This window comes from Clavispora lusitaniae (assembly GCF_014636115.1).
Source record: "Clavispora lusitaniae strain FDAARGOS_655 chromosome Unknown tig00000078_pilon, whole genome shotgun sequence".
Lineage (NCBI taxonomy): Eukaryota > Fungi > Ascomycota > Pichiomycetes > Serinales > Metschnikowiaceae > Clavispora > Clavispora lusitaniae.
In genome coordinates this window covers 374,866-401,252 of record NW_027093977.1, presented here as the reverse complement: position 1 = coordinate 401,252, position 26,387 = coordinate 374,866, and the positions used below count along the sequence as shown (strand labels likewise).

At 42.2% G+C, this 26,387-nt stretch overlaps 16 protein-coding genes and 1 non-coding gene across 17 annotated transcripts; 8 read left to right on the top strand and 9 right to left on the bottom strand. All coding sequences in view use genetic code 12, as the record gives it.

The window, feature by feature from the left end:
- On the top strand, positions 1–1,620 carry FOB63_002323 (uncharacterized protein; the record flags this gene model as incomplete). Its single annotated transcript, XM_002616629.1, has 1 exon — positions 1–1,620. The coding sequence occupies one exon, from the start codon at positions 1–3 to the stop codon at positions 1,618–1,620; it is 1,620 nt and encodes a 539-aa protein (XP_002616675.1).
- A 137-nt stretch (positions 1,621–1,757) lies between these two features.
- On the bottom strand, positions 1,758–1,830 carry FOB63_005558. Its single transcript has one exon. It is a non-coding gene; the product is annotated as a tRNA-Ala (tRNA).
- Positions 1,831–2,075: 245 nt separating this feature from the next.
- Positions 2,076–3,872, top strand: DBP9 (ATP-dependent DNA/RNA helicase; the record flags this gene model as incomplete). The annotated part of the gene is made up of 1 exon (XM_002616630.1): positions 2,076–3,872. The coding sequence occupies one exon, from the start codon at positions 2,076–2,078 to the stop codon at positions 3,870–3,872; it is 1,797 nt and encodes a 598-aa protein (XP_002616676.1).
- A 31-nt stretch (positions 3,873–3,903) lies between these two features.
- On the bottom strand, positions 3,904–4,512 carry FOB63_002321 (uncharacterized protein; the record flags this gene model as incomplete). The annotated part of the gene is made up of 1 exon (XM_002616631.1): positions 3,904–4,512. One exon carries the CDS (start codon positions 4,510–4,512, stop codon positions 3,904–3,906), a length of 609 nt encoding a protein of 202 aa, XP_002616677.1.
- Positions 4,513–5,218: 706 nt separating this feature from the next.
- FOB63_002320 (uncharacterized protein) lies at positions 5,219–6,697 on the top strand (the record flags this gene model as incomplete). Its single annotated transcript, XM_002616632.1, has 1 exon — positions 5,219–6,697. One exon carries the CDS (start codon positions 5,219–5,221, stop codon positions 6,695–6,697), a length of 1,479 nt encoding a protein of 492 aa, XP_002616678.1.
- A 158-nt stretch (positions 6,698–6,855) lies between these two features.
- HCH1 (Hch1p) lies at positions 6,856–7,346 on the top strand (the record flags this gene model as incomplete). The annotated part of the gene is made up of 2 exons (XM_066102228.1): positions 6,856–6,881; positions 6,932–7,346. The coding sequence occupies 2 exons, from the start codon at positions 6,856–6,858 to the stop codon at positions 7,344–7,346; spliced, it is 441 nt and encodes a 146-aa protein (XP_065958378.1).
- Positions 7,347–7,416: 70 nt separating this feature from the next.
- FOB63_002318 (uncharacterized protein) lies at positions 7,417–9,924 on the bottom strand (the record flags this gene model as incomplete). Its single annotated transcript, XM_002616633.2, has 1 exon — positions 7,417–9,924. One exon carries the CDS (start codon positions 9,922–9,924, stop codon positions 7,417–7,419), a length of 2,508 nt encoding a protein of 835 aa, XP_002616679.2.
- Positions 9,925–10,699: 775 nt separating this feature from the next.
- COQ3 (hexaprenyldihydroxybenzoate methyltransferase) lies at positions 10,700–11,647 on the top strand (the record flags this gene model as incomplete). Its single annotated transcript, XM_002616634.1, has 1 exon — positions 10,700–11,647. One exon carries the CDS (start codon positions 10,700–10,702, stop codon positions 11,645–11,647), a length of 948 nt encoding a protein of 315 aa, XP_002616680.1.
- Positions 11,648–11,878: 231 nt separating this feature from the next.
- YDJ1 (type I HSP40 co-chaperone) lies at positions 11,879–13,105 on the bottom strand (the record flags this gene model as incomplete). The annotated part of the gene is made up of 1 exon (XM_002616635.1): positions 11,879–13,105. The coding sequence occupies one exon, from the start codon at positions 13,103–13,105 to the stop codon at positions 11,879–11,881; it is 1,227 nt and encodes a 408-aa protein (XP_002616681.1).
- A 249-nt stretch (positions 13,106–13,354) lies between these two features.
- On the bottom strand, positions 13,355–14,929 carry SRV2 (adenylate cyclase-binding protein; the record flags this gene model as incomplete). Its single annotated transcript, XM_002616636.1, has 1 exon — positions 13,355–14,929. One exon carries the CDS (start codon positions 14,927–14,929, stop codon positions 13,355–13,357), a length of 1,575 nt encoding a protein of 524 aa, XP_002616682.1.
- Positions 14,930–15,175: 246 nt separating this feature from the next.
- Positions 15,176–17,497, top strand: FOB63_002314 (uncharacterized protein; the record flags this gene model as incomplete). Its single annotated transcript, XM_002616637.1, has 1 exon — positions 15,176–17,497. The coding sequence occupies one exon, from the start codon at positions 15,176–15,178 to the stop codon at positions 17,495–17,497; it is 2,322 nt and encodes a 773-aa protein (XP_002616683.1).
- Positions 17,498–17,570: 73 nt separating this feature from the next.
- On the bottom strand, positions 17,571–19,379 carry NOP2 (rRNA (cytosine-C5-)-methyltransferase; the record flags this gene model as incomplete). Its single annotated transcript, XM_002616638.2, has 1 exon — positions 17,571–19,379. One exon carries the CDS (start codon positions 19,377–19,379, stop codon positions 17,571–17,573), a length of 1,809 nt encoding a protein of 602 aa, XP_002616684.2.
- Positions 19,380–19,537: 158 nt separating this feature from the next.
- On the top strand, positions 19,538–21,043 carry FOB63_002312 (tRNA 1-methyladenosine methyltransferase subunit; the record flags this gene model as incomplete). Its single annotated transcript, XM_002616639.2, has 1 exon — positions 19,538–21,043. The coding sequence occupies one exon, from the start codon at positions 19,538–19,540 to the stop codon at positions 21,041–21,043; it is 1,506 nt and encodes a 501-aa protein (XP_002616685.2).
- A 377-nt stretch (positions 21,044–21,420) lies between these two features.
- FOB63_002311 (S-adenosylmethionine-dependent methyltransferase) lies at positions 21,421–22,290 on the bottom strand (the record flags this gene model as incomplete). The annotated part of the gene is made up of 1 exon (XM_002616640.1): positions 21,421–22,290. One exon carries the CDS (start codon positions 22,288–22,290, stop codon positions 21,421–21,423), a length of 870 nt encoding a protein of 289 aa, XP_002616686.1.
- A 360-nt stretch (positions 22,291–22,650) lies between these two features.
- On the bottom strand, positions 22,651–24,057 carry FOB63_002310 (mitochondrial 37S ribosomal protein uS4m; the record flags this gene model as incomplete). The annotated part of the gene is made up of 1 exon (XM_002616641.1): positions 22,651–24,057. The coding sequence occupies one exon, from the start codon at positions 24,055–24,057 to the stop codon at positions 22,651–22,653; it is 1,407 nt and encodes a 468-aa protein (XP_002616687.1).
- Positions 24,058–24,438: 381 nt separating this feature from the next.
- EAF7 (Eaf7p) lies at positions 24,439–25,377 on the top strand (the record flags this gene model as incomplete). Its single annotated transcript, XM_002616642.1, has 1 exon — positions 24,439–25,377. The coding sequence occupies one exon, from the start codon at positions 24,439–24,441 to the stop codon at positions 25,375–25,377; it is 939 nt and encodes a 312-aa protein (XP_002616688.1).
- Positions 25,378–26,044: 667 nt separating this feature from the next.
- FOB63_002308 (uncharacterized protein) lies at positions 26,045–26,248 on the bottom strand (the record flags this gene model as incomplete). The annotated part of the gene is made up of 1 exon (XM_066102227.1): positions 26,045–26,248. One exon carries the CDS (start codon positions 26,246–26,248, stop codon positions 26,045–26,047), a length of 204 nt encoding a protein of 67 aa, XP_065958377.1.
- Between the last annotated feature and the right edge of the window lie 139 nt (positions 26,249–26,387).

Here is a 26,387-nt window from a genome sequence, read left to right as displayed (position 1 = left end):
ATGCTCAACGACTCAGTATACTTAACCACTCATGAAACGGCTCTTGCAGTTGTGGCTACAGCCATGAAGAAGGCTAGATTGCTGATTGATACATTGATCATAAACTCTTTCATGGGAGGCGTATTTTTTTCCACCGGAGGTATGCTTTTTGTCTTGGCTCAAGCCAATAGCCCTAAGATATACGAATCAGACCCCGGAATGATCAATTTGATTCAGGGTATACTATATCCTATTGGGTTATTCTATGTCGTCATCACTGGTGTTGACTTATTCAATTCCAACATCCTATTTTTTGCTGTGGGAGTTGCCCGTGGTGCGGTGACTATTGTTGATCTTCTCATATCCTGGCTAGTTAGCTGGTGGTTCAACTTGGTGGGCAATATATTCGTATGCTACATCATCTGCCATTATTCTGGAGTCTCTAGCCAGCCGTTATACGTCAAAGGATCTGTTGACATATTGAAAGAAAAATTGAACTTTTCATTCACAGAGACTTTGCTTAAAGGCATGGCTGGTAACTTTTATGTCTGCTTAGCGATCTACCTACAGCTCATGGCGAAACCATTGCACGTCAAGTTTCTAATGATGTTGCTTCCCATATTCTCATTCGTTAGTATGGGGTTCACCCATTCTGTTGCTGATATGTATATGATCATTTGTGGCTTAATTAATGATCATAGCATTAGCGTGAGAACGGTAGCATGGAAACTTTTCCTTCCGGGAGCGCTCGGAAACATCATCGGAGGTACTTTCTTTGCATTAGTAGTACCTTGGTACTTGCATTTGTATGTGGTAGAAAGAGACCAGAGGGCTTTACATTTGCCACGTTTTGAAATGAGAGACGAGCAACCAGAATTGAATCAAGATTCCAGAGTTGTACGTGTTCGCCCTGAAGATATGGAGGATGATGACACAGAAATTGAGCAGGACAGAATTCCCGAGAAACAAGATGATGGTGAGTTATCTCTGATAGGAAGTTCCAGACTGCCTTCCCAGTATCTTGACAGAACGCTTAGTCGTGCCACTACTACTCGCAGTCAAAGACAAAGGCGGTTAGTTCAGTCGCCATCAAATGTTTTCCCCGTGCTTGGAATGGGCCCTCCTGCTCTGCGAGAGAAATCTATTGTCTCCGGTGAAGAGGACGAGGATGAAGATATGGTGTCCACGTATTCCGGTCGCGAGATTGAACGTCCTAGTGCCAACTTTATTGGGGAGCAGATTAAGCGTACATTATCAAGACAACCTACAAAGAAAGATATTGAAGCGCAGCACGAGGCTACGATTGTCCGTGATCCTGAATCAAGGCGATCTAGTATCAACTTTCCAAGACAACTCCATAGGTTTTCGTTTGCGCATGATCGTTCAAACTCTGCGAGAGATCTTGCGGAGCTAAATAAGAGATTCGATAAAGCAGGAATAACACAGAAAGCAGCTGATGCGGCTAATGAGGCAGCAGGTACCTCGGACTTTTTACATGCTAACCGTGCTCTGCCCATAATGAAGATGCTGTCAGGGATTCCCCCAGAAACTAAGCCGGTTGACGCTACAGATATGGAACCGACTACAACAACAGCTTCAACTATCATCAAACCATATAAACCAGAGGAGGCTGATTCGTAAAGATAATTTAATGACACATGCATATTTATTACACAGCTATTTAGAATATTCTACATTAAAACATAAACCCTGTAGATAATACTTATTCATTATTCATCATATTCACTATAGTTAAAAAAAGAACTTGTCAAAAAAAGTGGACGAGACCGGAGTCGAACCGGTGACCTTCTGCTTGCAAGGCAGACGCGCTACCAACTACGCCACACGCCCTTCTTGTTTACGTCTTATTACTTGTCATATAAGTTCAAGAATTTTAGAAGATTTCACCTCTAAGGTCATTAGACATAGTCACTTCTATTTCATGGTTTACGGTAAGTTATTTAACTGTATCCTCCTTGAGCATCATCATTTATTTGATAATTTGGTATCACATGTTTATTTCCTGCACACTATCAGATGACCATCTCTAGTTTTTCCTTCGTTCCATCTATTGAAAATCTAACGTCTTCTTCGATATGGATAAGTCCGCCTCTGCAGCCTATCTTGATGATACCTCTAAATGGGAATCATTTAATCTTGATCCCCGATTACTACAAGCTATTGACCATCTTGGATTCAAATATCCCACATTGATTCAGTCGAGCGCTATTCCTCTTGCTTTAGAGGAAAAGAGAGATATCATAGCCAAGTCTAGTACGGGCTCTGGCAAAACAGCTGCATACTGTATTCCAATATTACAGAATATCATATCTACAGAAAACTCCAATGAGAAAAGCGTGAAAAGCATTATTCTTGTTCCTACGAGAGAACTTTCCAGCCAAGTGTGTCAGTTTTTGGAGCTGCTTTTGGTGTACTGCAACCATAAATTCAGCGCAGTAAACCTCTCTTCAAATGTATCAGAGCAAGTTCTCAAGTCCTTGTTGGTGAATAAACCTGATATTATTGTTTCTACTCCAGCAAAATTGATTGAAGTTTTGGAACAAAACGTTAACACCAACATGATTGATTTATCCAAAGTAAGAAGTTTGGTAATTGATGAGGTTGATTTAGTGTTGTCTTATGGCTACATGGAGGATTTGCAACAGCTTGAGAGTTATTTGCCTGTTAAAACCAATTTGCAGACCTTTTTAATGTCTGCAACTATCAATGATGACTTGGAGGAATTGAAAACTCGGTTTTGCTCAAGACCAGCTGTTTTAAGGCTTAATGAGCAAAACTTGACCAAGGCCAATTTGGTTCAATACTACGCGCGTACCACAGAATTTGATAAGTTCTTATTGTCTTACGTCATTTTTAAGTTGAACTTGATCAAGGGGAAGACATTGATCTTTGTTAATACTATAGACCGTGGCTATAGATTAAAATTGTTTCTAGAGCAATTTGGCATCCGATGCTGTATTTTGAACAGTGAATTGCCTGTCAATTCCAGATTGCATATCGTCGATGAGTTCAACAAGGGAGTGTATAATTTGTTGATTGCTACAGATGAGACAAATGATTTCACCAAAGAAGAAGATGAGGACGAGGAGGAAGGGACTACGAAGAAGGTAGCTGAAAATGAACAACAAGGTAACAGTGATGAAAAGACTGAGAATAATGAGAACGTGACTGAAGAGAGCGAAGCTTCTCACAAGAAAAGCAAGAAGAATAAGAACAAAGCGAAAAAGGACAAGGAGTATGGTGTTTCCAGGGGAGTTGATTTCCGTAATGTTGCGTGCGTTCTTAATTTTGACTTGCCGACGACATCAAGAGCCTATATTCACCGTGTTGGAAGAACAGCGAGAGCTGGCAAAGCCGGTATGGCTCTATCTTTTGTTATCCCTAAGAAAGAGGTTGGCCGCCACAGGGTAGCTGGTTTGGGCGGCCCGCAAAAAGACGACAAAATCTTGAAGAGAATAGAGAAACAACAATCAAAGAATGGTTTCGAACTCAAACCATATCAGTTTGATATGAAACAAGTTGAAGGATTCCGTTACAGAGCAGAAGACGCTTTCAGAGCTATTACACTTGTTGCCATTAGGGAAGCTAGGGTGATGGAATTGAAGAACGAGTTACTTAACAGTGACAAGCTTAAGAGGTTCTTCGAGGAAAACCCGCAAGATTTGGCATCATTAAGACACGACAAAGAATTACATCCTTCCAGAGTTCAGTCGCAGTTAAAAAGAGTTCCTGAGTATTTATTGCCTGCAAGCGCTAGAAGTGGAGGTCAAAAAGACCTTGGATTTGTTCCGTTCAAAAAGAATAAAGTGCACAAGAATAAGAAGAGAAAAGGTGGACGCAAAATGGATCCATTGAAAAACATCAAACGCTGATTCATTTCTATGTAACGTCAATATAAAGAACTCAAGCTATCTTGCTTAAGATTATGTTCCAAATAAAGTTAGCCAAGCAATTGCTCATAAACATAAAACGCGGCGGTATCAACGTAAACATAGCCGTGCTCACAAACGGCCAGTAGCAGTAGCTGTATTTCAATGATCTAAAGTAAGTTGCACGGGATGTGAACTTGGGATTGGGAATGTCGCTGTCTGCAAAACTGGACAATACCGTGAACGTCAACTGGAACAACGGAGCACCAACTAGCTGATCTAGCAAGATTCGAGAACTCGCTTTCGGTACATTGAGCACTAGGAAATCAATCCACAACGTGGTGAAGTAACTATTGATAGCACCCCAAACAATGAACTTGATGACTTTCTTGTCTGAAAACTTGTGCTTCCAATACTGATTTAGCAGCTGTGCCAAAGCAGCGGTAGAAGACCCCAAAAGAATCGGGGCTAGAAGTGGGTATACCAGTGCAACTGCCGAATACTCAGTGCAGAGAATGATTGAGAACATCATCTCGAAGAAAATGTAGAGATAAGCTCTTTTGGGAAGTTCATGGGCATCAGTCTTGTTGAAGTCATAGAAGGGTTTGTTGTTGAGGTCCGAAAGCTCTATGCTATTGGGCATGGATGATGTAGGTCGCTAGTGGAATTAACACTTCGTTCGGTTGTGTATTTATGACACGCGACTTTTACTTTCGCTAGCTATTCATCACGGTAATAAAAGTATATTAGGGTAAAATCAGTTTGACAAAATTTTTCATAATAAGCGCTTCTGCTCCTATGCTTGAAAATGCCTTTACCTAACATTAAAGGTCATCCATAGTAACTTATTGGGATTGAGAAGATTATTAGCATCCTGTATGTTACAGTTCCAGGGTTTTCGAAATTGATTGTCCAGACACACGCAAGTAAATGATTTAATATTGTTGCAGCGCCAGAATAAATAACTAGAGATAGCAAAACGAAGCGAAATTGGCTAATGAGATTCCTGTAGGTTCGTCGTGGTCGTTTTAAAGTTTTTAATTATGGTCATATAAATGACCCTTCTTGCCGCCAACTGATGTCTAGTTTGGAACTTCTCCCCAAGAATCTTCTACGATAAGTCTTTATCACGGCAGACAGATCAAGTTAATCGCGATGCTAGAGTAGATGTACAACAACAATAGCTATTATGACATCGCAGTTGCCAAATGCCGATCGAGTTTCTGGAGTGCATACATCAATGTGTCAAAAATGCAACTTATCAATGTTAGATTTCTCAGTTAACCCCGCTCCATATTGAATAATAGGGTGGATCTTAATCCACTATTATACTCCTGATATTAGTATTAATGTCAGTAAATAAGGAGAACAGTTCCGAATCTGGTTCTCTACACGAATTTGAAGTCCGTTTTGATGGGAGTGACGATGATATAGAAGATGCACTCCGTCTTTCGGAAACACGCAAATGGCTAATCGTTATCCTCATTTCATTGGGATCAGTATGCATAACATCAATATCCTCTGTTTGGGCTTTAGCTTCTAGGCATATTATGAGAAAATTTCATATTAGCCACGAAGTATCAACGCTTGGTATATCCTTTTACATTTGGGGTCTAGGCACGGGTGGTATCTTTTTATCTCCCATCCTGGAGTTCCATGGGCGCAAAATTGTATACACATTGGGATTATTTGTGGTATTTGCATTTCAGTTCGTTCCCGCTTTCTCAAACAACATTGGCTCTATACTCTTTTCACGATTCATTAGTGGTTTTTTCGGGGCTTCTTTTTTGTCTGTTGCGAGTGGTACTTTCAGTGACCTTTTCCGCAAGACGGAGCGGAATTCAAAGGGGAGACCTGATCAAACTAAAGCCTTAAACCAAGCTTTAGTTATGTATTCTGCATCTCCTTTCATAGGGCCAGGCTTGGGTCCCCTAATTTCAGGGTTCGTTAATGAGCATCTAAATTTCAGGTGGACCTTCTATATTATGGCCATTTGGTCTGGAGTTGTAATGGTTGCGGTAATTTTCTTCATTCCCGAAACATACGAACCCGTGCTATTAAAGAAAAAGGCAATTAGACTTAGAAAAACAACTGGGGATGACAGATGGTTTGCTCCCATAGAGCTCAATAAGGCTTCAATTTATGAGAGTATAATATTGTCCTCGAAGCGGCCTATACTTTTGATATTTCGAGACAACATGACCCTTGCTTTATGTTTTTACTCTGGTTTTGTACTAGCAATCGTTTACATGTTTTTCGTTTCCTTTCCCTATATCTTCGAATCAGTATATGGCTTTAGTCTACAAGACCAAGGACTCTCATTTGTTGGTTTGATATTGGGTTTGGGAATCACAGCATTCGTATCTCCTCCCATTTTCGACCATATCCTCGAAAAATTGACTAAGAAAAATGGATATTATTGCACAGAGTACCGCTTTCTCCCGCTTATTGCGGGGGTTTTCATTATTCCTATTGGTTTATTTATCATAGCATGGACTTCATATCCTCAGTGCCATTGGATTGCACCTATTGTTGGTTCATTTTTTTATGGAATGGGCACCATTTTGGTTTTCAATGGTATTTTTTCGTATACTGTGGAAGCTTATAGAAAGTATACCGCTTCAGCTATGGCTACCAACTCCTTTGTTCGTTCTGCCATGTCTGGAGTGTTTCCTTTGTTCACGTTGCAAATGTACAAGAAAATGAATATTCACTGGGCGACGACATTACTCGCACTTTTGGGTTGTCTTTTGATTCCAATCCCTTTTATATTCTATAAATACGGGGCCGAACTACGAAGGAAGAGTCCCTATACCTGGAGCGAATGATTTCGAGATAAATAGATAAAAGATTGTGTAATACATTAGTGGATCTAGGTGCAGGGATTTGGTAGTATGCAATACAATGTGGGCGATCATCGTTCTAGCATCTTCTGCGAATCAAGCTATATTTTAGCGTTGAAAGTACGTCTTTTCAAGAAGCCAATATGGTCGTTCATAACCCTAACAACTGGTATGTTCATACGTATTTGAGTGACCTTCAGCTTTTGACTAACTTTATAGGCATTGGGTCGACAAGAACTGTCTTCCTTGGTCGAAAGACTACTTGAAGAAGAACGTGATCAACACATCTTTCGAAAATGACGAGTATGTTTTGAGTATTAAGAGCGTTGACAATGTTTCTGGTGATTGTGATGTCACACAGAGAAAAGGAAAGGTTTTGTGTCTTTTTGACTTGAAACTTGTGTTTACCGTAGAAGGAACTAATAAGACTGAAGAGGAAGATATTTCAGGTACCATTACTCTCGATGAATTCGTTCACGATCAAGATGAAGATGAGTATTTATTCGTTATTGACTCGAAACACTCTTCGGAAATCAAGAAGCATTTAATTCCTGTTCTCAGGGCTAAACTTACTCAGTTCCAACCTGACTTGATACTGGCTCATGAGAAAGATGTTCAACACAACAGTCACTAGACATTGCATCAATAAATGAAGGGCGTCGCTCATTTATTCAATAGCTCTCTATATTGTAGATATTTGATAACTAAAATCCATCAAATCCTTCTGGCACTCCTTTCGCATGCCTAGGATTTTCTCTGTTGTTGAGATAAATCTCCACAGGTCCATACGTATTCTGCTCTCTGCTCATACTGTACCACGGAATTGCACCCAGTTCGATAGTTTTAATGATTTGGTAAACGTCTTTGTTCTCGTAAGGAATCCCCGTAAATGGGTCAAAATAACGAACCTCTTTCCCTGATAAAAGACAAAGTTTCTTGTTTCCATTAGGAAGGTAGAGACCTGTAGGCGCCTCTGTACGAATCCGGATTTCAGTACTTTCTTCCATGTTCTCATCGATTTCCTCCTCCTCAAAGATCTCCTTAGTGTCAAGCCGTGGCAATTTCATTAGTACTTCGAACATAGCACTATCTTCGGTGAGATCAGTGACTGGGATGAAAAGTTCATCCTCCTTTTCTTCTTTAGGGGTAGCATAAGGATTATCTGACCGCAAGGAGCTCTTAAGGATAGTTTCAACTTCTCTAAATCTTCTTGAAGGCCCAAGGTTAGCATCTTCGCCAAAGAGAATTGTTTTCATTTTCATTTCCGTGAGCCCCCACCTTTCCTCTTCTTCGAAATTAAGAAGGAAGATTAGATTCCTTGCAACGTGTTGCACGGGCCCTTGGAAGATTGTACCGTCCGCTTGCTTTCGGTACTCTGGATAAGATCTAAATACATCAGGTTCCTCTTCTTCAACTTCTGTTTTAATTTCCTCTTCTGGAGTTTCTGTTGCTTTCATTTCACTTTCAGTATCATCAACCATTTTTTCACTATCCTCCACAAGATCTTCAGTTGTGACATCAGGCTCAACAAATGTAACTTTTTTCTCGTGTATCCTTGTGGAGTCTTCTGACTTTATTTCAAGTCCTGGTTGTGGTGACACATCATTAAGCTCCTCTGATTTTACCTCCACTTTCGAATCGGTTTCGGCATCCACACCGTCAACCTGTGGCATTGTATCTGTATCATATTTCTCTTTATCGGTAGAAACAGCACTTTCAGTTTGAGAACTTGCATGAGTTGGTTCTTTGGTTATGAGATGCTCGTCCTTTTGTGTTTCTACTGCATTCGTCCCGTCGTTATGATTTCTTTGATTTTCTTCCAGTTCACTTTCAAGCACGTGGGAGGTTTTTTCAGCATTTGGCTCATTGGGTGCACCATTATTTGTAGTCCCCGATTCATCATCTTCGTCTCTAGAACCTATGTCATTTTCGTGTTGAGGCATCGCCTCATCGATTTCCCCATCAACGGAAATATTGGGTTTTCCTCCTTCATGATCGATATCTACATCCTCAAACTCCTTGAGTCTTTCTTCTTTTGCTTTTTTTCGTGCTAGTCTTTCTTCTTCCAATTTTCGTTTCCTTTCTTCTCTTTCTTCTTCAAGTTTCTTCCTTCTCTCTGCTCTCGCGGCTTCTACTTGTCGCCTTCTCTCTTCTTCTTGTTGTTCTTTAATCCTTTTTTCCTCCATTTCTTTTTTGTAATATGGCAATTCTGTATCAATATCCCCCAATGTTCGTGTTTCCGGCTCTTCAGATACATTCTTTCTTCTTCTGCCACGTTTTTTCTTTTCAAAGAGATCTCTGACACGTCTGTTGTCTTCCACTTCATCAAGTGGGGTGACATAAGACTCTGTGGAGAGTAGTCGTATAACATTTCGAAGTTTGGGCCGCCTTTGTTGAAACAATAGTTTCTGGCGCTCTTTCTTCACAATTTCCTGTTCCATAAATTGATTTAGCGAAATAATATTCGCTCTTTCTGTTTCCTTGGCTTGCGCAAGCCTCTCCTCTTGTGACAATTCTTTTTCTTTAACACGCACAACAGGTGCAAGGGCAGCTCTTCTGGACTCGTCTTCTTTCAATCTCTGTACAAGCTCCTGTTTATTCCTTATCGCTGACTTCCTGGCGGACGCTCTTCTCTCACTCAAAAGTAATAGTTCCAGATGCTTTACTTCTGGTTTAGGAGATGGCTTTGCTTTAGTGAGCTTCGGTTTTTTGATTGCAGGGATAATTGACGACAGTTGTTTCTTCCGCTTCTTAGCTTTCTCCTGCTTCTGTAGCTCTCGTTCACCTTCACTTTCGTCTTCATCAGAAGCCGACAAATCAGAGTCAGAGAGCATTTCATCCGAGTTGACATGGGCCTCTACGTCAGAACTCTCCACTTGATCTTTCAGATCCGGAATTTCTCTTGACCCTTCATCGTTCTCTTCTTCGTCTCCCTCTTCTGTTTCACTCTCTTCCTCAGCTGGTACTTCAAATTCTTCATCATTTTCATCTTCTTGAAACAAGAGTTGAACGTTTTCATCATCCTCATTATATGCTATGTTTCTTGTCCCTGAGCTTTGCTCTTCGATCTCTATAAGTTGTTTCAATCTTGAACCCGCATTAGCTCTTCTGGCCCTGGTGGCAACCAAGCTATCTTGATCGCTCATCCTGGTGTAAATAAGAGTAGGGCTTAAGAGTTTAACATCAAACTGTAGGTGTGTATATAGATACATGCAGCCATAAGAGTTGTATCAGGGACACGGGAACACTTCGATTGTTTTCAATCATTGGTATTGTCCATTTTTAAAAATTAGGATAGGGCAATACAAAACATTACCATTCTTTTTTTTTCTTTTCTTCTCTTTAATTTCTATAACTTTCCTTCCATAATTTTCTTGCCAACTTTTTTGTTAGTTTTATTGCTCACTCTCTAATTTCATGGAAAAGTGTGAATGGATTCCAAACCTGAAACTTAATCCGCGATAATGGGAAATGGAAATTTGGTTAATAGAATGTATTCTTGAGTTTTACTTTTGCCAATTTATACACGTATTCCCTAACGAAAAAAGAACAACGTTTGAATGACACTACAATTTCATGCTTGACGGGAAGTTAGCTACGGAAGTCAATAGCGCGCCAAATGGACAAGAGTCTCTCACACTTCATCACCAATGACCCATGTGAAACCTACGAAAATGTTTCATCGTCAACAATAGAGGCCCGTAATAAATTTCCAAGTATGAAATTGAATTATTGCTTAGGTGCAAAATAACGGCGTGGCTTCGATGATCCATGAAGCGAGAACATCATAACCGACTAGTGGGTAAAGTGGTTGATGTGTAGTTCACAACTAACTTATTCTTTGCAGATGACCGGAAATGTGAGTTTGGGAACAATGCAATTGTTTCAATGGCCAGCTTGTCACATCTGTTTCCATAACCTGCACAAAATAGTACTTACCACTCTTGTTTTAAACGAGACATCTCAGCAAGGTGTTCCTATCTATCAATGATTCGTTGCCCTCATATTTTTCAGAAGACCGTTATTTTCCGATCCCTCGCTTCTACAGCACGCCGGTGTCATGAGTTCCCCAAATTTACGGCTGCATCTGACGATGAGATGTCTCATTTCAACGCCTTGGCTTCTTCATGGTGGGATGTTGACGGACCTCAGCGCATACTTCACAAGATGAATCTTCTCCGAATGGATTACATCAATGAGATGGTTCGGACACATTTGAAACTTAATGAGGGTGTGGAATCCGAAGACGAGGAAACTTTCATCCCCGCATTCAATGTGGACTTGCTTCCCGGTCCCATCAAAAGCACGATTATCGAGGAGCAGGAGAAGAAAAGAGACGAGATTTTGGAAAAAAATAAGCTTAATGTTTTAGATGTTGGTTGTGGAGGAGGAATTTTGTCTGAGTCATTAGCTAGACTTAGATTTGTGAAGTCTGTGAGAGGCATTGACTTGTCTTCGGATGTTCTAGAGGCTGCGCGTGTTCATAAGTCTAAGGACCCAGTACTAAACCTGAAATTGAGCTATGAGCTTAAAGCAGTGGAGGATTTACCCAGAGATGAGAAATATGATATCGTTACTGTCTTTGAAATGCTCGAGCATGTTCAATATCCATCCAAAGTTTTGGCCGAAGTATTTGACAGAGTTGAAGTTGGTGGTTGGGTTTTCTTATCCACAATCAACAGGGACTTGATTAGTTGGTTCACGACAATCTTTATGGGCGAACATCTTTTAAGAATTGTTCCCGTTGGAACACATACACTTGAAAAATATATTAATGAGCAGGAAATACGCCAATGGATAAAGAAAAGCGATTATGCTCAATCTTTCACGGTTGCTGATTCAAGAGGTTGTATTTACGTCCCCGGATGTGGGTGGAGTTTTACAGAATGCCCCCAAATTGGCAACTACTTCATGGCTATTCAGAGAACTAGCTGAAATACATTTTCTTTCATTTACGCTATAATATATGAACATCATAGACACCACACCTTTATGAAGGGCATAGTTTGATGGCAAACATTATTAGGCCAGATTCAACGCATCACACATACACAGAATGCGGATATTGCAATTAACAGCGTTCACTTGACCAAACATATAGCAACATCTGTGTCACTAATGAAAACCTCCTTCAATCATCTCATTCAACCATCATACCTAAGCTCTTTACTGCGATGCGCATTGCACACCTGGTCCACCTTGGTGTCCCTCTTCATCATCAGAGTCGTAAGCGTCACGTCTAGAGTTTTGTTGGTGTTTGCGTGGGTCAATGGTGGTCAAGTCACACTCATCAACTTCAGCGCCCTTTGGAATAGTGTATGTTTTTCTTGGAGGCAAGATAGACTCCAATTGTTGCAATTTCTCCTCAGACGCAAAGTGAGCCTCTGGGAAGCTGACTGAGAACTTGATGAACAAGTTACCGTGGTCACTGTTTCTGTAGATTGGCATACCTTGCTTCTCAATAACACGCAAGGCGCCTGGCGAAATAACTTCACCAGGGACGATAGAAAACTTAATGTAGTCACCAGAAACATGCTTGAACGAAACATCGCCGCCGGCCAAAGCAGTCAACAAGTCTACCTCACATTCGTAGTACAAGTCATTGCCCTTTCTGGTAAACTTCTCGTGAGGCTTCTCGTCCACAACAAAAACAACATCACCTGGCGTAACGCCTGGTTCCTGGTCACCTTCTCCATTAAAGACAATTCTTTGGCCATCCTTCATACCGGGGTCAATGTGTACCTGCAAAATCTTGCGCTCAGCTTGTGTCTTCTTGCCCTTACAAACAGTACATCTGTCCTTGGCATCACAGATGTCACCCGTACCTTGACAGACGTCACAAACAGTTTGGAATCTTTGGATCATAGGGCCCATTTGTCTGGTGACAAATTTCATACCAGCACCGTGACAAGAGCTACATTGTTTGATCTTTCCTTCTTTACCACCGCGGCCTTCACATGACTTACACAAGACAGTCTTGTTCAACGCCAACTTGGCAGTTCTGCCCTTGTACAACTCTTCCAACGTGCAAGAAATAGAGTGCTTGATGTCCTTGCCTCTAGCAGGACCTCTGGAGGCACCACCGCCCATACCACCGAAACCACCACCGAAGAACTGCGAGAAGATATCGTCTGCGCCCATTCCACCCATTCCTCCTGGACCGCCACCATTCAAACCTTCTTCACCGTAGGTGTCATAGATCTCTCTCTTCTGTTCATCAGAAAGCACTTCATATGCATGCGACAACTCCTTAAATTTTTCTGCCGCTTCTGGAGATGGGTTTTTATCTGGGTGATATTTCAACGCCGCTTTTCTGTAAGCCTTTTTCAACTCATTGTCGCTAGCGGAAGGAGAAACGCCCAAAAGATCGTAAAACTTGGAATCCTTGACCATTATATGTGTATGATCGAAATAAATATGCTGGGTTATTAGCCTGGGGGCAAGGAAACGTGTCTGGTTTAAGTTTGACCTGGTTTTATCTTTGATGAGATTTTTTTTGTTTCCCTTTGTGGAACATTCTACGGATTTCGCGCGCACGTGATGCCAGGTTTCGTTTTCGATGAGTAAGCCATCAATTGAGCTCTACGTTCCATGAATGAATTGTAGTATGTTTTCGACGATTTAAATCGTTTATACGCCTGATTAACCGACGTGTTCAATGACCTCACTCACCAACTTGCCATCCTTAATAGAGTGTTTCAATTGCTCGGGAACAGACAATTCCGTGAAATCATCGTTTTCAGGCACGTTGATGTTGATGGCGGTCGAATTTGATGTCACTACCAGCAGGTCCTCATCAATGCTCTTCTGGGACAAGTAGATGCTACCTTCGTCCGACTTGTCAACAGTAACAAGTGGCACAACACCTGTAATCTGTATTCCAAATTTCTGCGACTTGATGACATCGACGCCTGAGATCAAAGACTCAATTACCACTGCAGTGTTTCTGGTGGAAGTAATGGTAACTGCATTTCCTTTACCCGTAATTTGAATAGTGACATCGCTGGTGTTACCAATGAAAACAGACTGCGACATCTCCGTATCTATAACAATGGGTCCTGACACATCAGCTGAAGTAAAGTTCTCAATCATCCACTTGCTGCCATCAACCAATTCCTTACGTGTAGGCTTTTTCTTTGGGATAGCAGTTGACAAGGTAGTAGGCTTCTTCGGAGGTGTAGGCTTCTTGGAAACCACAGCCAGCTTCCGCAATTCTGGATTCTTGTGTGTCATTTGCGACTTGTCCACCTTCTTAAGACCAGATGTGATTTTCTCGCCCTTGTTCAAATCCGCAAAGACGGCATTCATTCCGCCTGGGGTTGAAGACTCTTCAAATAAGTTGGCAGGTGGAGCAGGAGGTGGAGGAGGCGGAGGAGGAGCTGAGGCGCCTGCGCCAGATGGGGCTGCACCATCTTTTACGGCGGACAAAGACTCGCTCAAAGTCTTGCCGTTGGCATTCCAAGATGGGCCCTTGAAATGGTACTCCTTGACGTAAGCACGCAATTGATCGAAAATAGCTAAAAATGCCTGAACCCACTCCACATGCTTTGGTTCCTTATCCTTATACTCCTTCATGATTCTGTTGGCCCAGAACTGGGCGCTATCCTTAAACTCCGGAATGAAAGACGTTGGCGTATCGGTGACCACCCAACCAAGAACCGGAGCACCTTCAGCAACAGTGTTCAAATGGTTGAAGAAATCTGAACGACGATTGGCGTCTTTGAGCGCAGTGAGTTCTTCGATCTTCTTGTTGATTGGTCCTAAGCACTCCATGATTTGTGTATCAGATGGATCCGGCTTCTTTGTTTGAGCAACAAGTGCCAAGAACTTAGCCTGCTCAGCAAAAGCATCACGGAAAATTTCAGCTGCATCGCCCACAATACTGTCAATCTGCTTCGAGGCGGCAACGAACGGATCAATATTTTCTGCAATGAACAGCTCAAACTCAGTGACGAACTTCGCCACTGGAGCTGCTTCGACAGCGGTTTCCTGTTTCTCTGGAGAAGGAATAGCAGAACCGTTTACGAGCGCAGCGGCAATAGTACCCGTCTCACTAGGTTCGCTAGTGGCCTTCTTTTGCGCCTTGCTGGCTTCTTCTTGGAAGATGGTAATATCTTCCAAGCGCGAAGTGGCAGCTTCCAATCTCTTGAGGATAGTGACAATGTTGTACCCTTGCACGTTCAATTGACTTTCTTCCGTTGAACTTTGCGCTGGCATGGTGACAGGGGATTAATACCTTGAACTGGCGATATTTAATCTTTAAGGCGCGGAGTTATGATCGAGACAAGGAGGCACGGGTGTATTTCCATTTCTCGCGCGCTCGCTTTTGGGGGTATCTGTATACTAAAAGCTGTTCGAGAATTTGGCCTTCAGCACTTGGAATACCACTGAAGATACACTGAACTTTCCATCAGAAGTTACCAACACGTTGTTTGGATATTGCTGTAACTAATTATCCTAGAAATGCCGTCTGCACAAAGGACTGAGCTTCCACCACAGAAGCTCTATCCACTACGTGAACCTGTTCCTCCTAATGAGCCAGAACCTTTCTACCAGCATTATCAACCAGATGTTCCTATAGCTATCGACTTTGGATCGGCCAATGTTCGTGTTGGCCTAACGAATTCCCAGAACCCGCTGAATGTGTTCCCCACTCTTGTTGCAAAGCACAGAGATCGCAAGTCTAACCAGACGTTGACTCTTATTGGAAACGATATTTACAGAGAGGGTATAAGCCTCAACACTCTTAAGGCTGGAGCAAAGTCACCATTTGATGGGGCCTTAATTGCAAATTGGGATTATGCGGAGAGCATTCTTGACTATTCACTCGAGCATTTGAGTGTCGTTTCTAATAATGGCTGCCTTAACAATCCAGTCATTATGACTGAGCCTGTTGGGTGTCCACTAAGTCAACGGAAAGGAATGTACGAGATTTTGTTTGAGGCATACCGGGCTCCTAAAGTAGCGTTGGGTATCGATTCCTTATTCTCGTTCTATGGCAGATCAACGAAAAGAGATGGCTTAATCGTAAGTGTCGGCAATGAGCTGACACACGTTATTCCTGTCTTACAAGGAAAAGGGATACTTCTGAACTGTAAACGAATTGACTGGGGCGGAAATCCCGCTCTGCAGTTTCTCCAAAAGACGCTAGCATTGAAATACCCTTATTTCCCGTCGAGACTCTCCACTTTTCACACGTCAAATATCATACAAGACCATGCGTATGTTCTGAAAGATTATACTGCTGAGTTGGCGACGTACTTGAATATGGAAAATCTTGAAAAGAACGACGTGGTCATTCAGGTTCCAGTCGATATTGTCCCGGAAAAAGCTAAGAAATCAGAGGAGGAATTGGCTCGACAAGCAGAGAAACGTAAGGAACAAGGTAGAAGGCTTCAGGAACAAGCCCAAAAGAAAAGGTTAGAAAAACTAATTCAAAAGGAACAAGAGTTCGAGTACTACACTAATCTTCGAGAAACCCTTTCTAAACTCAGTAAATCTGAGGCCGAGCGCAGAGTTCAAGCTGAAGAGTTCGAGAGCATGGCTGATTTGTCCAAATACATTGATGGTTTAGAGAAATCGCTCAAGAAGGCTCGCACTCAAGATCTTGATGAACCAGAAGAGGACATCAATCCAGAGACAGCATGGCCTTTGGCCGAAATTCCTGATTCAGAGTTATCGGAAGAACAGATCAAAGAAAAGCGCAGACAGAAACTTCTCAAAAGTAACTATGAAGCTCGTTTGAGGGCCAAGGAGGAAAAGCAGAAAGAGGAAGAAGCTAGATTGCAGTATCAAAAGGAACAAGAAGAATGGAGAAAGCGGGACTTGGAAGATTGGTGCCTTACAAAGCGTCTTCAATTGGCGCAACTTATCTCGGAATATAAGCAACGTTCCAAGCTTATGGAAGCTATGAAGGACCGCAAGTCGATGGCAGCCCAACAGAGAATGAAGACTATAGCGAACTTGGCCAATGATCTGACCAGTTCAACGACAGCAGCGAGCAGAAAGCGTCGGCGGAATGTAAATGTGACTATTGATAACGATCCCAACGACACTTTCGGTGCAAACGATGATGACTGGAATGCTTACAGAGACACGAGTAACGCGGCTTTAGAGGAGGAGCAGACTGAAACAAATAATGAGATCTTGAAATTGGAGCTGGAATTATTGGAACACGATCCTAACTTTCATCATGAAGATACTTTTGCGGTATCGGAGTCTTTCGACTGGGAGAATCTGGTGTTGCATAAGTTTATTCATGGGCCCCGCCAAAACTTGACTTTAGCGATGCAAGCAGAAGGGCATGATCCTGATGAGTTGCTTAATCATCCTGAAATCATACGTCGTAATCATCAACTCCATGTTAATGTGGAGCGCATACGCGTACCGGAGATATACTTTGAGCCGTATATTGCTGGCCTTGATCAAGCGGGAATACCAGAGGTGATCCAGAACATACTTCTTCGCAGCTTTGATGGAAACTTCAACATCGGTGGTCAGCTGAGAGCCATGATAGAGAACGTGTACATTACTGGGGGTGGTTCTCTACTCCCCAATTTTGTTGATCGAGTACAGAGCGAGGTAATGGGGTTCCTTCCAAGTGGCACGCCTTTCAATGTGACGAGGTCTCCAGACCCAATCGTGGATCCTTGGAGGGGTATGCAAAAATGGGCTCAATCTGAAGATGCGTTCCATAGCTATGTTACGAAAGAGGAGTACGAAGAAATGGGCCCAGAGTACATTAAGGAGCACAATCTCGGGAACGTGTGTCTTCGAGACTTGTGATAAACTATAGTTTACAATGTACAATTACAACTGTATGTTTCGGATCTTGTAATCAAATGCCTACTATGATACACTATTGCTTTTTAGCGTTTGGGTTGATACCCTTCTTCTTCATGCCTATCTTGACCGACTTTTCGATGAACGGTTTGTCTTCATCCTCTTCAAACTCAGCGAAATCATCGTGGATAATACCTTCTTCTTCAGCCTCAGATCTAGCAAGAGATTCCTTCTCCTTAGCACCTGCCTTTGTGATGTCATGTGGGGAAGGAGCAATCTTCTTAAATTTAGCCACATAGAAACCATCCACATTGTACGTATGAGGGTAGTAACGTCTCGTCATTGAGATTTTAGGGTTGAAACGTTTTCCTCTATAAGAAGTAAAACCTTCTTTTCCAATTTGCAAACCAGTTTCAACAAGCTTGACATTTGGTCTTTTTCTTAAGGCATAGTCCACGACCGCCTCATTTTCATCCACAGCAATAGAACACGTGGAGTAGACGATAACTCCACCTGTAGGCGAGTTTGCATCAACGGAGTCAATAGCACTCAATAACAACTGCTTTTGTAAGTGAGGGATTTGAATAAAATCTTTCTCAGTACGGCTGACTTTGACAGATTCATCTTTAGCAATGACACCAGTACCAGAACATGGAGCATCCAACAAGACTCTGTCGAAACCTCCAATGACTTTAGGAAATTCACGAGCATCATAGTGGCAGACGATTGTGTTCTTACATCCTAAACGTTGGATATTGGCGATCAAGGACTTGGTTCTGGCTTTGTTGGCATCGTTGGCAAAAACGCAACCTGTGTTCTTCATTAATGCAGAGATGTAAGTGGTTTTACCACCTGGGGCGGCAGCCATATCCAAGACACGCTCATTTTCTTGTGGATCTAAGGCCATAACGGGCAAGAACGAGGAAGCAGCTTGCAAAATATAGTGTCCTGCCAAGTATTCTGGAGTAGCACCAATTGGCACTTGCGAGTCAAAGATTTGCAAACCAACCTTTGTCCAAGCTCCAATGGGTTGCAAATTCACACCCCTGTTGACTAAAGTCTGGGCCAAATCTCTTCTTCTAGTCTTCAATGTATTTGTTCTAATGGTGATTGGTCTTGCTACTTCGTTAGCCTCGAAAAACTCCATGGCCTCAGAAGGAGAGAACAAATTAAAAAGCTTCTCGGCCAAAAACTCGGAGTATCCAAAGTACTCACAAATGTCCTTTAACAACCTCGAGGTATAATCAGCTCTAGATTTCCCCTCCTCAGCCAACTCCTTAAAGTTTTCCAAAACTTTAACGATTTCAATCATTCTTGTTCTTACCGAGGTGACATCGGTTGGGTGCTCAGCCATCATCGCCTCTTCCTCCTCAGTAGGCAAAACCTTTGCTCTAGGCTGTGGTGCGCCTTGAGTTAATTCCAATTCAGCTTCCTCAGCTTCCAATTCTTCATCGTCATCAAGCTGCTTCGAATATGCTTCCATATTCGCTGCATTTAAACCTTCCAAGTCTTCGTCATCATCATCGTCTGAAAACATTGGTTGGACCCTGGCCTCCTCATCAGAATCAACCAACTCATCGTCTTCTAAGTCATCGAGATTCTCAAACTCTTCATTACCAACATCCTCTTCATCATCCTCATCGAAAAGGGACTTCTTGGCTGACGCCAATTCTTCGAGGTCAACTTGAGGAAGACCTTCTGGATGCTCTTCAATGTCATCCTTTTGTTTCTTGATGTTTTTCGCTCTCTTACTTTTGGCTGGAGCTTCCTCAGACCTCTTTCTTTTATCATTCTTGTTTACCTTGCCAGAGCCTTTTTGCTTCAGTTCGTTGAATTCATCCAACGTAGGTGGCATACCTTGCTTATTTTTGGCCCTTCTACCCATTTTTGGTTGATATGATCAATAGTCGATAACAGAAAAAAATGCGATGAGATGAGAAAATTCGCACGCACGAAACTCAGAGAAGGTGTCAATCTATACCGAGCGAGTATACACTTTCCTGGCAACAACCCAAAAAGTCTTAGTGTGAATACGGAAAAAAAATGTTGCCCCAGAAAAGCAAGTCAACAATTCTGGCAAATCAGCATGCCTTCATAAAGTTGCCATCAGAAGGTGTTAAGATCGCCTATTTAAAAGAAGACGGGGTCATATCTTTAGGGAAGTTCGGAGCATTCAAAGTGTCAAGTATATTGGGACATCCATTTGGTACGACATTTGAAATTTCAGAAGACCAGCTCGCAGTTCCTATAAAGTCAATGACTCATACAGAAGAAGTATTGGAGAACGAAATGGATGATGAGATGACTAAAGATCAACTCACCAAGTTTTTCGAAGTGAGCGCTGAGAGCAATCAAGATATAATCAATATCGGCTCGAAAATCCAGAAACTCGACAGCAAGCAAATCAATGAGCTAAAGCAGTCAGGGGCTTCGTCTGACATTGGGCAGAAAATCATCGAGAAGATCATCGCTGGCCATGATGCCTTTGACAAGAAAACTCTATTCTCACAACAAAAGTACTTGCGCCGTAAACAACAAAAGTTTTTGCGTCGTTTTCAAGTGGAGTATGTTGGTCCGTCCCAAGTCTTACAATACTACATCGACAAAGACATTCAAAAAGTATTGGATATGAGCGAGGAAACATTAGGTTTGCTTCTCAGTCATGCGAATATTCGCCCAGGCGGAAACTATTTGGTGATCGATGACACTGCAGGAGTTGTGGTATATGCTATGTTGGAGAGAATGCAGGGACAAGGATCTATTATGCTTATTCATGAAAATGAGCATGCTAACCTTGCCTCATTGCGACACTCGGATTATTCCGAAGAATATCAACAGAAGATGATCAAGACTGTGAGTTGGCTTCAGTTTTTGGAGCCAGAAAATGAGAAGATCCATTGGGATGCACTTACAGAGGAAGAACTTGCAGCACTAAGGCCAACGAAACAACTCCAGTACCAGAGAAGACTGAAGAGAGCGGCAGAAATCAATGAAAACTTGGAGGTTATCTCCAAAGGTAACTTTGATGCACTTGTGGCTGTATCTACACTCAGTATTCCATCCTTTTTGGACCCTGTTATTTCTGCCATCGGTGGTTCTCGGCCAGTGGTATTCTACAGCCAGTTTAAGGAAATGCTCTTAGAGACACAGCATGAACTTAGTAAGGACAAACGGGTGTTGGCACCTTCAATTTTTGAGACCCGAGCCCGTATCTATCAAACAATTAAGGGAAGATTGCATCCGCTTATGACACTGAGAGGATATGGAGGCTATATTTTGGCTGGCACACGTGTTTTTCCAGCTGGTGGAAATATCCAGGCTGTGGGTAAGGGGACACGGAAGAAGCCTAAACATGAAGAAAAGGTTGATAAGGTGGAGAAGAAAGAAGAAGCAGAAAAGATCAAAGAAGAAGAAATAAAAGAAGAAGAGAAGACAATTCAAAACACAGATCAGAAGAAAGAGGAGGATCAGCATATCAATAATAAGTTAGAAACAGAGAAAAAGGAGGAGCAAATAGAGACAGACATTCCAGATGTTGACATGGAGTAATAAAGCTTAATGTCGTACATCAATAACACTTTAAATAGCTGATTTCTGAATACCATGTCATACGAAGCAAAAGTTCGTGGCTATTATACTGACGTATTGTGCTTCAGGATTTCTTTAACCCGCCAAGGGTTCATATAAAATTGAGAACTAACTGTGCAAGCATTGTTTTATTTCATACTTTCTAGAGCCTCCGAATAAGGCTAATACTTCATTGCCTTTTGGGCACCACTTCCGTGCATATTATACGAAACGACTCAAATGTGCACTAGCTTTATACTCTAGTTCTGACCACAAGTACATTGTCTCATGATAAATAAATTGCGCAGCTGGACTATCCTTTCGCAAAGCACAAGTTAGAATTATCTTCATTATGTACCTTAGAGGGTTCCTCCGTTTACAAGGTTCGCTAGAGTCTGCATAGGTGTGCCTTTCTTCCATCCCACCACGCATCGCAAGCGCCCAGCAGAGTCGTTATATCGCCCACACAACCAGGCCGTACCTAACTTTTCAGCGGTTGCTTGAGCTTGTTCTTCATAGCCTAACTCAAAAATGATTCCGCTACACTGCAGCGCGCGTACTATATTGTCAACTAAGGCATGATAAAACTCGAGGTGGCCTACCAAAGCCAGTCGAGGTTCGTATAGTCGCACAGATTTTTCTGGACCACTTAGAAGCATAGGCCGCTCGTAGTCGTTTATTGGAATGTAGGGTGGATTAGCGGTGACGAGATCAAAGGGATGGTCAAACTTCATATTTGAGTCAAATACATCGCCATAATGAAAAGACACATCGATATCAAATTTCTCTTTGTTAAGACCTGCCAAACGAAGTGCATCTTCTGAAAAGTCGAATGCTTGGACCTTCGCGTGCGGTAGTTCGTGCTTGAGAAGAAGCGGAATGCAACCTGTGCCTGTGCAAGCATCTAATATTCTCGGAGACTCGAATTCCTTGATGATAGAAGCTACAGCTGTGGCCCATTCCTCAGTTTCCCAGCGTGGAATCAAAACTCCTCGGCCACAGAGAATATCCAACAGACCAAACGGCTGACTTCCCAAGATGTATTGAAGCGGCTCAAGGCATGCTCTTCTGTTCACAGCGTTCGTCCACTTGTGGCGTGGAAGTTCGTTTTCGATCCACTTAAGTTCACTATGGGCACGCTCCAATGATCCCGTGGCTCGTAAGAGAGGCGCAAGGCGAGGCGATATAGCGCGAGCCTGTCGAACAAGCTTGCTGGATATTCGAGGCATTCGCAGTGAGACAGACTTCGATCGCAGCTTTGGGACTGAACAGAGTAGCCAAGAGCAGATTTGGCAACGCCAAAAATTGAACCAATGTACATTTTCATCCAGCTGTATTCATTCATACAGATATACGGTTCGTCGTTCGTTCGTTCTTGTTCGTTCTCTTTTTTTTTTTTTTTTTTTTTTTTTTTTTTTGTGAACCACATGAATACATTTAATTTATTTAGCATTTTTTTTTTTACCAAAATCCTCACAAGATGCCTAAGCTGAACCTTGCGAGCTGATATCTTCTATGAAGTTAATATCCACTTCGAAGCCCGAGAAGCTACACCATCGAAAATTGTGATATCGTTGACTATGTACAAGTTACAATCCTTTTCTCACATAGTACATGTATGCTCTCTCATGCACGTGGTCTGGGAAAGGAGAGATTACCTCCGAATGGCCTGGTCTGGCGACAGGGTCATTTAAGTAGACAGCGTGGCACGTCTCAAACGACACCTCGATGTGGTGGGGCATAATCGCAAATGCTCCGATAAAAGGTCTAGGGGTCCATGGGGTGAAATAAGGCTTGGAAGGATCCTGGCGTCCAAACAATCCCTTTTGCCACGGAAGGTGGACTTTTGCCAGTTTTTCGTCCTCGAGTACAGAATCCTTGTCCAAAGGAGGATGAGGCTTCAAGTTCTTGCCAAAAGATGTGGAGAATGGAATGGTCTTCGTGTCCTCAGGTAACATCAGTTGCTCACCCTTGACACGAAGATACTCCAACTGCAGAGATACTAGTTCAGACAAAATCTTCTTGACACTGGCTGCAGTTTTAGCTGCTTCTTTAGAGTCAAACTCGGTACTTTTGGTTGAAATATACTCCTTGCATTTCTCTGGAGAATGAGCCGCAATTAAAGGACTTTCAGCCCGAGACAAAATTTTGGCAATTTCAAGACATTTGGCGGAGTCCTTTCCTCCAACGATTTTACTGAAAGCAGAAGGTTCAAGGATATCCACATCCTTTCCTTCGATGGCGGACAAGATCTTCGACAAGAGGTTCTCGCGAGTAGTTTGCTTTTGCTCCGCAAGCATTTTACGCTCCACGTCTTTGTTGAACTTCTTGACGGACTCGAGACGACTCAATTGAACATTTTCGTTCAAGGTGTTTAAGGATTGCGGCTTATTTTGTTGCAAATCCCATACGTCCTTGGGATTCTGTTTTGCTGCACTGACGTATTTATTCCAAACTCCAATCTGCTTCTTGTCCACCTTTATAGCTTCTGCAACACTTGGCTTAACTCTACCCATGGCAAGCATTACCTTTTCTGGGTTAACGCTGAAAATATCGCCTGACTTCAAGGGAAAAGCTGGATGTTTTATAGTCACACCATTAACCTTGACATGGCCATTCTTGATGAATTCACGGGCTTGTCTAACAGAAGATGCAAACATGGAACGAAACAAGGCAAACTCAAGCCTTTTCTCCAATGCGGCAAAAGTTTGCAAAGGCATAGGCGTTGGTGCCACATCCACACCCTTCAAGGAAGCATCTAACTGGGCAACAGATTCCAAGCTAGGATTAAATAAAGTTTTCCATCTGCGCTCTGTTAAATGTTCTCCATGATAGGCTCGGGTTTCCTGTTTTGCAGTCCACTTTTGCTGGAAAAGAGACTTGCCCTGATATCTGATTTGGGGTTTTTTGTACAAGTTGAACAAGTTATACTTGTTCATAGATGCACGAACACGACCCCTGGCCGTGGAGTACAAGTTTGTCGCTTTTCTGGGCATGGGTGGTTGGCTTAGTTCTACATGCGCTCCAGTGAAAAAGTGGTGAAAAATAGCGTGCGCGAACCATACTAGAAGAGTTGACTTGGCAGTAAGGTTTTGGCATGAAAATATCAATACTGATGCCTAGTTTGCAAAGACATCACATTTTCTAATCGATATTTTCAGCCCTTTAATTGCAGTATCTAACGTAGCTGGCACACGTCTTGTTGACATATTACAATGGTTCTCAATTTTGTGCAGGCGCAGATCACCGTCGAGTACTACGCTACTCAGGCTATATCGAAGGGGTAGGTGAAACCTGTTTCTTCGTTTCTTTATTGACCTACGCCTTCTTTACGCGATAGGGTTGGGATTCGAACATTCGAAAGTATCACCAGAACAATGAGTGCAGCTCGTGATTGGACAATTGATCAAGAGATAAAACTCTTTAGTCTTGTATGTGACTATAAACCGGCTGGGCAGAAAAAGGACGAAAATATGGCCCAAATAGTCGTGCATATCAATGAAGGAGTTGAAGATTCAGGGAAGTTTACCGCCGATCAAATATGGTCCAAGCTATCCCAGCATTATAACCTAGCTAAGGTTGATGAGATCGAAGAAGAAAGCGAAAGTGAAGAGGGCTCGGCTACTCCATCCACAGAAGAAAGATCTACGAGAAGAAAGACAAATAGATCAAGTGTTGAACCGAATAACGGTGCGGAAAAGATCCAACATAGCAAAGAAAAGGAAGGTACAATGAATAAGATAACAGGAGAGTCAAAAGAAGAAGTGGAGAAAGAAAGACACAACGCCAGAGATGAAAAGCCAAGTAAGAAAGAAGAAAAGCCACCCAAGGAAGAGAAATACGAGAAGCCAGAGAAAAGTGGGCTGGACGAAAAGTCTCGAGAGAAATCTCGAGAGAAACCCAAGGAAGAAAAATCGGCTAAGGACGACATCAGTGACACTCTGGAACCAGGTGATTACTCATCTGAACTTAGTGATGTAGAAGGTGATGACGCGGAATTAGCGAAACTAGAAGGGGACGAGCTCTTATCAACCAAAAAGGAGAAAGGTGCTTCACGCGGTAAAGCGAAAGCATTAAAAAAGCAAAACGACAGTGACACCGCTCTGCGTAAAAGAACAAGGTCGATAGCAAAACTTGATGCACCAGAGACATTGCCACAGAAAAAGCGCCATCTGCGTGCTAATACTCCTCCCGCAACATCAAAAAGAAGGACGCGATCTGAAGTACAAGAGGAGGAACCTTCTGCTGCTAAAGAAGAACCCAAAGCTAGAAGAAGTACTCGCCAGGCTGTTAGGAGAAGTGGGCGGAAGAAATGAAAAATTGAATGAAGTTACAGATATAGGGAAAATTGTGTAATAATGGATAAATTCGGTACGTTTATTTGACTAATCAAGAAGCACTACGCCAAGCCATTTATCCTTATTGCCTTGTGTCATTGATTTGGTAATTCATAGCGAGTTTGCTAGATAGGCAGTTTTATCTCCATTTGAGAAAAGCAAGGGAAAGCGAGGTTAGTATTCAAAGTAGCTCACAGCGAGAAATTCCGCTAAGACGATTTTAACATCAATACGATTCCGTTTATCCATTGGTGTCTATTGGCTCGCTCAGAATTAATCGAAATGCATATTTCAAAAGCACGTTGCGTCAATCATGTTTGTTCTTGGAACATTTGGTGATGTATTCGAAGTGCATGACGTAAACTCGGAGAGTGTATTAATGGTGCTTCTTTTTTGTTTATTATTATTCTTTCTAAGAGCACATTCAAGTAAGCTATCACCTCTTCCGAAAACATTGTAGCGATTAGCCCTATGTTAAGTAGATGTTTGTCTCCCTTTCCTTAAATCGATGACTAACAACTAGTAATTGCGCATCGCATTGTATGTCCCTAACATGAAAAACATCTGTAAGTGTGGAACTATAAACATGATAGGGTAATACGAATACAAGATGTCTACAGAGTCATGGACTTAATATGGATACCGTTTATTTCATATTGTTGATAGTGCCCACCAGACCTGCACAACAGTGACATCCTCCAAAGTGAAGTTCATCATCAGAATCTAAATCGTCAGAATCGAGATCAGCTAACTGTTGGTCTAAAAGCTTCACATCAATCTGCTTTCTTGTAGCCTGTGACCCTTCTGTTGCATTCCCTTGAGGGGAAGACTTCGTTATCTCTTCTGACATGGATGGAGATAGGACTGAAAATAATACACCGTATATGCGAAGAAATTGATTATATTTCCAAAGCACAAAGTATATTTTACGATTTTTGAGTCCGTGACTTACATGTGATATATCTAAGTATTATGTTTATGCCGAAAAT